Source organism: Lipotes vexillifer, unplaced genomic scaffold (assembly GCF_000442215.2).
Source record: "Lipotes vexillifer unplaced genomic scaffold, Lipotes_vexillifer_v1.1 scaffold134, whole genome shotgun sequence".
In the NCBI taxonomy this organism is placed as follows: Eukaryota; Metazoa; Chordata; class Mammalia; order Artiodactyla; family Lipotidae; genus Lipotes; species Lipotes vexillifer.
The window spans coordinates 3,456,725-3,465,816 of NW_006787464.1; the positions used below are offsets into that span (position 1 = coordinate 3,456,725).

The 9,092-nt window shown below is 45.3% G+C and overlaps 1 protein-coding gene across 3 annotated transcripts; it reads left to right on the forward strand.

The window, feature by feature from the left end:
* The first annotated feature begins 5,154 nt into the window (after window positions 1-5,154).
* Window positions 5,155-8,483, forward strand: GADD45A (growth arrest and DNA damage inducible alpha). 3 transcript variants are annotated; one of them, XM_007460108.1, is made up of 4 exons: window positions 5,155-5,480; window positions 6,010-6,111; window positions 6,360-6,597; window positions 7,708-8,483. In XM_007460108.1, exons 1-4 carry the CDS (start codon window positions 5,437-5,439, stop codon window positions 7,819-7,821), a joined length of 498 nt encoding a protein of 165 aa, XP_007460170.1. In that variant the 5' UTR covers window positions 5,155-5,436; the 3' UTR covers window positions 7,822-8,483. The 3 variants fall into 3 exon arrangements, with proteins under 3 accessions (XP_007460170.1, XP_007460172.1, XP_007460171.1); XM_007460110.1 differs by lacking the exon at window positions 6,360-6,597 and having other exon boundaries at window positions 5,340-5,480; window positions 7,708-8,399; XM_007460109.1 differs by lacking the exon at window positions 6,010-6,111 and having other exon boundaries at window positions 5,340-5,480; window positions 7,708-8,399.
* The last annotated feature ends 609 nt before the right edge of the window (window positions 8,484-9,092 follow it).

The window sequence follows — 9,092 nt, forward strand, 5'->3', positions numbered from 1 at the left end:
TATATATATATATATATATATATATATATATATATATATATATATATATATATATAATATGTATGTTAGAAAGTTTTTAAAAAAGAGAGAGAACAGGGTTTAGGGAATCAGCAATGCCAGGAGTAGGCAGGGTAGGCCTCATTGAGAAGGGAACTTGAAGGGAGCGAGCAATGTGGTGATCAGGAGAAAGATTATTCCTGGCTTTCAGTCAGTAAAAAGGCCCAGAGGCAAAAGGAAGGCCAATGTGGCTTGAGAGTAATACGCATGGCGGAGGATAGTAAAAGAAGAGATTGGATTAGGGATTCAATATTTGTTTAATAACAGGTTTATTGAGATATAATCCACATTCTCTACAATTCACCCTACATGTACTATTCAGTGGTTTTTAATATATTAATAGAGTTGTGCAGTTATCACCACCACCAATATTAGAACCTTCTCATCATGGTGAACAGATTTTTTTTTTTTTTTTTGCGGTACGCGGGCCTCTCACTGCTGTGGCCTCTCCCGCTGCAGATCACAGGCTCCGGACGCGCAGGCTCAGCGGCCATGGCTCACGGGCCCAGCCGCTCTGTGGCATGTGGGATCTTCCCGGACCGGGGCAGGAACCCATGTCCCCTGCGTTGGCAGGCAGACACTCAACCACTGCACCACCAGGGAAGCCCTTTTTCACCTTTGATTAGCCCACCAAGAAGAGACATTCACAGAGAGAACATTCCTACAACAATAGAAACCTCCTGACACACACTTAACTCAGTGGGGAGGTGGGGAAATGGAGTGAGGGGGTCCTTGAAAAGTTCCCTAGTGAGTCTCTTTATCTGACACCTCAACTAGCTGGCCCCTGCATGGCTGGTGAAATGGGAACAGCTGATGGCAACACAAGGAGGTCAGCCTAAAGCTCAAAGCAACAACACGCAGCTATTGCCATGAATATTAATAGCTAAAGAAAATTTCCTTAGGGTAAGAAGTTACTGAACACACAACAAGATGGCATTAAGGGTATTGTATTAGGCCTTGATGCTATGAAACAAAGTACAAATAACAAATTACTTAGTGGTTTAAAACAACACTTATTTGGGCTTCCCTGGTGGCGCAGTGGTTGAGAGTCCGCCTGCCAATGCAGGGGACACGGGTTCGTGCCCCGGTCTGGGAGGATCCCACATGCCGCGGAGTGGCTGAGCCCGTGAGCCATGGCCGCTGAGCCTGCGCATCTGGAGCCTGTGCTCCGCAATGGGAGAGGCCACGACAGTGAGAGGCCCACGTACTGCAAAAACAAACAAACAACACTTATTTATTATCTCACAGTTTCTGCAGGTCAGATGTCTGGGAGTACCTTAGTTGGGCTCTCTTCTCAGGGTCTCCAAGGCTAAAATCAGCGTTTCCCAGGCTACATTCTCATCTGAAGGCTTGAGTGGGGAAGGATCGACTTCTAAGCTCCCTCAGATTGTTGGTAAAATCCATTTCCTTGCAGCTTCATGGAGGTTGGCTTCTTCAAAACCAGCAATGGAGAAAGAAAGTCTCTGATGATTCCAGCCTCTCTTCAGAGAAGGCCCTCTTTCAAAGGGCTCACCTGATTAGGTCAGGCCCACCAAGCCTAATCTCCCTTTTGATTAACTCAAAGTCAATGAAATAGGGGCCTTAATTACACCTGCAAAGAAAGTCCTTTTACCTTTGCCATAGAATGTAACATAATCATGCGTGTGATAGCCCAAAACCATTACCATATTCTATTCGTTAAAAACAAGGAATGGGTTCTGCCTATACTCAAAGAAGGAGGATTATACAGAGCTTAACACCTGGGGTTACAGATCATTGAGGCCATCTCAGAATGTGCTCACCAGATAGTCCAAGAAACTAAACGTTTACGTTAAATTCCAAAATGGAAGTATTGATCCTAAGAAATGACACATTTTTAGGTGTAAAGTCAATCTTGTCTGAATGATCTTCTCTGAGAAAAAGACTGAGGGGAATTTAGAGCCTGCCTTTAGAAACTAACTTCACCAGACTTACACAAAAGATACATCAGGAACCTTATGATCTTTAACAATAAAATATAATACAGTTCTAGATAGGTAGTTAGTACACCCGTCATAGACTATTTGATCTCCTTCAATGTGAACAATGATCTGTTTAATGCTGTAATAATAAGCATCATACTTCTTTCAGATGTTAAAGGATTGACTAATTTTTGAAAGAAAGAAAAGTTATCATTCTAAACTATAGAACCAGTAGTAGGAATATATATATGATAATAGTGAAGAAAATATCAAAAAAGCCTTTTAATATGCAAAGCAGGTAGCAGTGCTAAAATAATTTAACAATTTCTGAGTATATATTTTCATCTGAATTCCAAATATAACCATTTAGCATCCTTATAAATGTTACTAGAAGGTCATTCCAGTCCTGTGCAGTTGAAGTACCTGGAGTTACCGGGGATAGTTTTAAAAATGATTTTATATGCTGGAATTATTTTTTAAAATACAAATATATTAAAACGCATGAAAAAAGTATATATACACATATATACTGATCTAGGGATATTCCTCTGATTTATCATTGGATACCATCCTCTCCTAGGACCAATAAGCACTTATGAAATGTATCATCTACGATCATTCTATTGTATAACTGCAATCTAGCTGTAGCTAAATTCAGCTTCTACTTCCAGTTGGAAACACCAGCTTTGAAAATAATCACTGATGAAACCATCTAGGTAGACTCAGCAATGAGGCAAAATGGTGTAACATATCTGAGTCAGAAAGTATGACAAATGAATATTTTTGAATACTGGAAGGCTAGGCTTATCTCATAGGGAACAACCCAACAACACATGAACAAATCACTTTCCCTATAGATCAAATATATAATGCAGTATAATTTTCGAGTGAGGGACCAGGCCTATATTAAGAAGTAATCCTTTTATACTGCATTTTTACTGCATGTAGTTGACCTGGGTGGGGTATTATTAGGGCTGTGGTTCGTTTGAATTGGAATAACAATACAGGGGTTCTACTGTCCTACAGTTTCTGTTCAGATGACCAAAGTCATGGGACTTTCAGCATAGCTGGCTGATGACAGTGCATACTATTTTGTCCCAAAATCCAGTTCAAGCATGGACATACCAATTAGATGGTAAGCACTTTAAAGGCAAAGGACCAGGAATTGTACCATTCTTGGTATACTGTAGGACATCAAAGAAGTTTTTTCTTTGAATTAAATTTAAATATGGAATACCTTAGAGAGAATTCACTCATTACACAGGACTGCAGGATTCGGAGATCTTTTTGTTCAACCTTCAGATTCTGTTTAACTCAGTGAACATTGACTGTGCTTCTACTAAATGCAGAAATGGTGCTACATGCCAAGAACACCAAGTTGATGAAGTCACAGTCCCTGCTGTCAAGAAACTCACTCGATTCCCTAATTCATCGTCAGCTTGCTGTGATCACACTTCCTTCCAAAGAACTTCTAAGAAATACCTAGTGGATAGAACCTTGGAGCTCCACAGAACACAGTTCAACAATCTCCAAATGATGACTCAGGCCAGATTGCATAATTCAGGTTTTGTTTGCAAAGCTGAACGGGCTTCAGCATCTCCCTAAATTTCAATGTAAAGGAATTCTTTAACAAAGACACTACATGTTAGAATTTAAGATATAGATATTAAACATACCTTACACTCCTGGGTAAGTTATGCATTGACAAGCACCATTCCTTTACTCAAACCTTGTCCCTTGCTGACCACGCAGTTAGGGATCAAGTGCAAAATGGCAGCTCAAATAAATGAGCCAGAAAACTGACCTATCACTTTTCTTTTCCACTAAATTAAGATCAAGAGAGCTGGAGAATATTTTGTCTAGAATGATACAAACATACGGGAGTTTGCAAAAACTCCCAGGTAGCTTAGCAAAAAATTACTTCTGTGACCTTTGTCTGTACAGTAACCTTAATAATGCAAGCATTGTTTTGAATGCAAGCATATGGGAGCATGTTTACCACTTTTGGTGACTTCAGTAGGTTTAACACATATTTTTGCATTTATTGCATAAACTCATGAAACAAAGGAAAGAACTTTCAACCTATTCAGTGAAAGTCTATGCATTGAAGTTTGCTTTTCAAAATTGCATAACTACTGCTTTCTTTACACCCACAAGTTGCCGTTATCTCAAAGCTGAAATTTTAGCATATGACTAAAAGGTCCGATTGCTGCCGCTTCATGATTCAGCATCTAAAATCAATAATTCACAGTGAGATCACAAGCCCCCTGTGGAAGGTAGTGACATACTTGCCTTATGAAAGGAAGCTGAGGGCATATTGAGAGCATTTTGAATTTAGATATGTAGCTTGTATGGGTGTCAGACAATTGTCTCTTAGCTGGTGCCCTGCAGAAGGATCCTCCTTCGGGAAAGGCTGTCTGAGAAAGGTGAACTGGGCTTGTAAAGCTACGATACACACATGTGGTAACCAGCTCCCGGTGCACACGGTTTTCCAGAGTTACCCTGGGCAGGTGGGAAGCCTTTCTGCTTTCTGTGGAAGAGATTCCAACTTGGTTCCCTGCCACCACCAAACACAAATGTGTTGATTTTTCTTTTTTTGAGCTCCCAACCCTTGCAACCTTCCAAAAATAAACCAGCCATCAGGGGACCGAAATACTACTACTACTACTAAGCAGCTTTGCCTAGACTTACATAAACAACACTTCTGAGGTAAACTTTGCCCCAGAGGTCTGGACACACTCTTTTTATGTAACCAGCTTACTAATAATTACTAGACTTGGGTGCATTAACCCTGAAAACAGATTTTAATAGCAGGCCCCCAAAACAAAAGACATGAAACGACAATTAAAAAAAACAAATGTGCACCAACTAGAAAAACACTTGGCAGCCAGCTCCAGCCCAAGCTAAGACACCCTCCTCTCCCCGCACAAACACCTCCTCTCCTATTCGCCCTGCCAGCAGGATGAGAGTAGGCTCGGGACCCCGCCCCCCCATCCCCGCCCCCGCCCCCCCCATCCCCGCCCCCGCCCCAGGCTCGCCTTCCTCGTGGCCCCTCCCTCTTCCGCTCCTCTCAGCCGGGTTCCAGGAGCTGAGGTCAAATTGTCGGAGCAGGCTGATTTGCATAGCCCAATGCCTGCGCGCATGCAAATGAGGCGGGTGGTGGTTGGCTGGGGGTCCGCAGGATAACTCCGGCGAGGGGGGCCTTTGTCCTTCAGTGGCTGTGAGGCAGCTGCCGCGTCGGTATAGTGGACCGTGGCGCGGCGCGGGGCCGAGAGCCGGCGGGCGAGCGAGCGAGGGGGGCAGGAGGGGCGGACGGCGCGGCGGCGGCGGGCGCTGGAGGAGCCTGAGAAAGAGTGCAGAAAGCAGGCACTCGCGCGCCCGCGGTGGCAGGAGCAGCCCGCAAGCCGCTCTCACTCTGTAGGGCACCTGCAGTTGCAATATGACTTTGGAGGAATTCTCGGCTGGAGAGCAGAAGACCGAAAGGTAAGTCAGCCGGAGCTTCCGCCTGAACTCTGCTTGCCCATTGCGCGCACCGCAGTGCTGCCGGGCTGTGCAAGGTTTGCGGGGAGCGAGCGGTTAAAAGTTTGCAGAGGGTACTTCCTATCCCGCCTTTCTTCCTCGGGACACTAGAGGCGTGCGTGGACAGAAAGAGCGTGCCCCCCACGCCGGTCGAGCCCCTCGAGCCTTTGCAAAGGGCAGAAGTGACCGTCCCTGCCGGTGCGGCTCCTGCGGCCGGCAGCCTGTGACTTCGCCCAGCGCCGGGGACTGGCAGTGCCCTCGGGAGAGGGTGGCGGGTGGCACTCTCGGGGCTTCTCACTGGACGCCCGGCCTCTGGGCGTGCGAGGGGTCACGGCGGGGAGGGGTGACAGCCCGGGAACCCCGGGTTTGCAAAGGCCCAGGTGCGCCGTGGCGCGTGCACTCGGGAGGGAGGGTCGCGGCGCAGGGCGAGGGGGCCGCGACGGCCCCGAGGGGCGGCGGGCTGACGGGATCCCCTTGCTCTGCCTGCGTGTAGGATGGATAAGGTGGGGGATGCCCTCGAGGAAGTGCTCAGCAAAGCCCTGAGTCAGCGCACCATAACCGTCGGGGTGTACGAGGCGGCCAAGCTGCTCAACGTGTAAGTGGAACCCTCGCGTGTCCCTCGTGGTTCCTCTTCCCGCCCCAGCCCGGAGAGGTCGCCTTCCAGGGGCGCCCCCTCGGCCAGCAGTGCCACTTCCTGCCGCTTTCCATCTGCCCTGAGGTTGCTTGTCCCAAGGGGAGCAAGCGGGCCGGGGCGCGACCCCCGGGACGTGGGCGCGGGATGCGGGCGCCCACGCGGCGGGTCTTGCCTTTGGGCTCACCAGCCCCGTCCCTGCCCGCACGCAGCGACCCCGATAACGTGGTGCTGTGCCTGCTGGCGGCGGACGAGGACGACGACAGGGACGTGGCTCTGCAGATCCACTTCACCCTGATCCAGGCGTTCTGCTGCGAGAACGACATCGACATCCTGCGCGTCAGCAACCCTGGCCGGCTGGCCGAGCTCCTGCTCCTGGAGAGTGACGCGGGCCCCGCGTTGAGCGAGGGCGCGGAGCAGCCCCCGGACTTGCACTGCGTGCTGGTGACGGTAAGGGAGAAGGGGACTGCGGGCAGGACGCGGTTAGAGTCCTGGCAGGAAGTCCGCAACGGCTGAAAGTCGCCTGACTCCAGATCTGGAATGCGTGAGGGTCAAGAGCTGGGCGCCTTTGCCCCATTAAAGAGTGTGGCTGGACTTTCAGCCGAGATGTGCTAGTTTCATCCTTGGGATTTACTCTGGTACGGAACGTGTCTAAGCACGTTGGAGGCTGCCAGAAGCGGAAGAGATCCTTGTGAGTCAGCACTGTCAGCCCAGCTACTCCCTACCTACATCTGCACTACCTCCCGTGACTAATTCCTTTAGCAGGGCAGATTAGATAAAGCCAAATAAATTCCTGGCTCACCCTCATTAAGGAGTCAGCTTCATTCTCTGCCAGTCAGAGCTAAAAATAGAAATGGTGTGGGAGACAGACCTTATTAATTCCCTAGAAATATATTGAGAGGATAGAGTGGAAATTTTTTCTTTGCAATCTTGCATATTTTAAAATGGAGCTCCCCCCACACCCATGAAAACCTTTGGTAGGTAGATAACTTGTGTTTACAGAGGTAAATGTGATCGTTTTGTCTTTTACATTTTACTACTTTTTGGCTGATCTCTTTAAGTGGCAGCCTAATTATTTTGCTACTCCTGAAAAAAGACTACTGTCTCTTTTGGGAGGATAACAGGTGGCAGTTCTAGTTAACTGCTCTGCAGCTCTCACCTCCTGGTAGCCCAGCATGGAGATATTTCTCACAGTTGTTTCACTCAGGCCTCTGCCAAGGTACAAGTTTGGTAGGGCAAGCCTGTGAATAATGCTCTCATGCAAAACTGAATAAATATTATGAAAACAGATATATATGTATATGGCTCAGTGGATTTCATGTACTCAGACTATACTCAGACTTTGAAGAGTACAGCTTAGTAGAGAATTACCCTGAATGATTTTGCAGGAAACCCAACTACCTAGAAGAAATTTTATTTCTTATGGTTGTAACAGGTCTCTATGTCACACAGCCAAAGTATAGAATGTTCGAGTGTCTTCCCCTCAAAAGTGGTGTAATAAGTAGCAAAGGCTGACTTCTTTTTAATAGTAAATTTATTTTTTTCTAAATTTGTTCCCAGAATCCACATTCATCACAGTGGAAGGATCCTGCCTTAAGTCAACTTATTTGTTTTTGCCGGGAAAGTCGCTACATGGATCAGTGGGTTCCAGTGATTAATCTCCCTGAACGGTGATGGCATCTGAATGAAAATAACTGAACCAAATTGCACTGAAGTTTTGAAATACCTTTGTAGTTACTCAAGCAGTTACTCTCTACACTGATGCAAGGATTACAGAAACTGATGTCAAGGGGCTGAGTGAGTTCAACTACATGTTCTGGGAGCCCAGAGACAGATGACTTTGCAGATGGAAAGAGGTGAAAATGAAGAAGGAAGCTGTGTGGAAACAGAAATACAAGTCAAAAGGAACAAAAATTACAAAGAACCACGCAGGAAGGAAAACAAAACCATGTATTAATTTAGGATGGTTGAGTTACATTTAAATGAACCAAATATGCTTTGTTAAAGTTTAAATGTGCGGCAGTAGTTTGGGTAATTTTGGTTTATACGCCCTCAAGTAAAAAAGAAAAAAGCAGAAAGGGTTAATCATATTTTAAAACCATATTTTATTGTATTTTGATGAGATGTTAAATTCTCAAAGTTTTATTATAAATTGTACTAAGTTATTTTATGACATGAAATGTTATTTATGCTATAAATTTTTTGAAACACAATACTTACAATAAACTGGTATGGAATAATTGCATCATTTCTTTTTGTGTGTTTTGTTTCTTTTAACTTGGACTTTCTTTTAAAGAAGTTTCTTTTTAATATGGAAAAATTAAAACCCTTGTGAAATCATATACATATAGTATATGTGTCTGTATATATAGATGTGTGTGTGTATGTATATATAATTCTTTTCCACTCTTAAACATTTGGGCCAGACATGGGGGCATAATATTGCTTTGCATTTATTCTTTAGTGGACATTTTAGTGATGCCCTGCTCTACCCTACATCCAAAGTCAGAAAAACGAAGATTTAAGAGGAGTTGGGGTTAGAGTTAGGGAACAGGAGTGTTAGAAATTGCACTTGCAAAACCTGAATAAATATTTATAGTTCAATGATACTAGTGCTGTAATAAGATTATATGCAACATATTAAGGAAGCAGAGGGGAGAGAGTGACCAAAGGTACCTGCAAGACCAGTGAAGTTTTTCCTGGAGAGAGATTATTTTATTTGGATCTTACAACAGGAAGAGGATATTGCTAGCAGCAGCACACTAGTTTCTGAAAAGGTGTGGAGGCCCGAAAAACCAAAACCTGTTCATGGAACAAAGTGATTCTGTGTGTGCCTCTGGTGTAGAAAGATAAGGGAGAGATAAGGCTGAAAGGTAAGTGGCGATTAGGCCCAGACTGTAAAGGGCATTCTGTGTCACCCTTAGCTTTTGGGCTTCCTTCTGTAA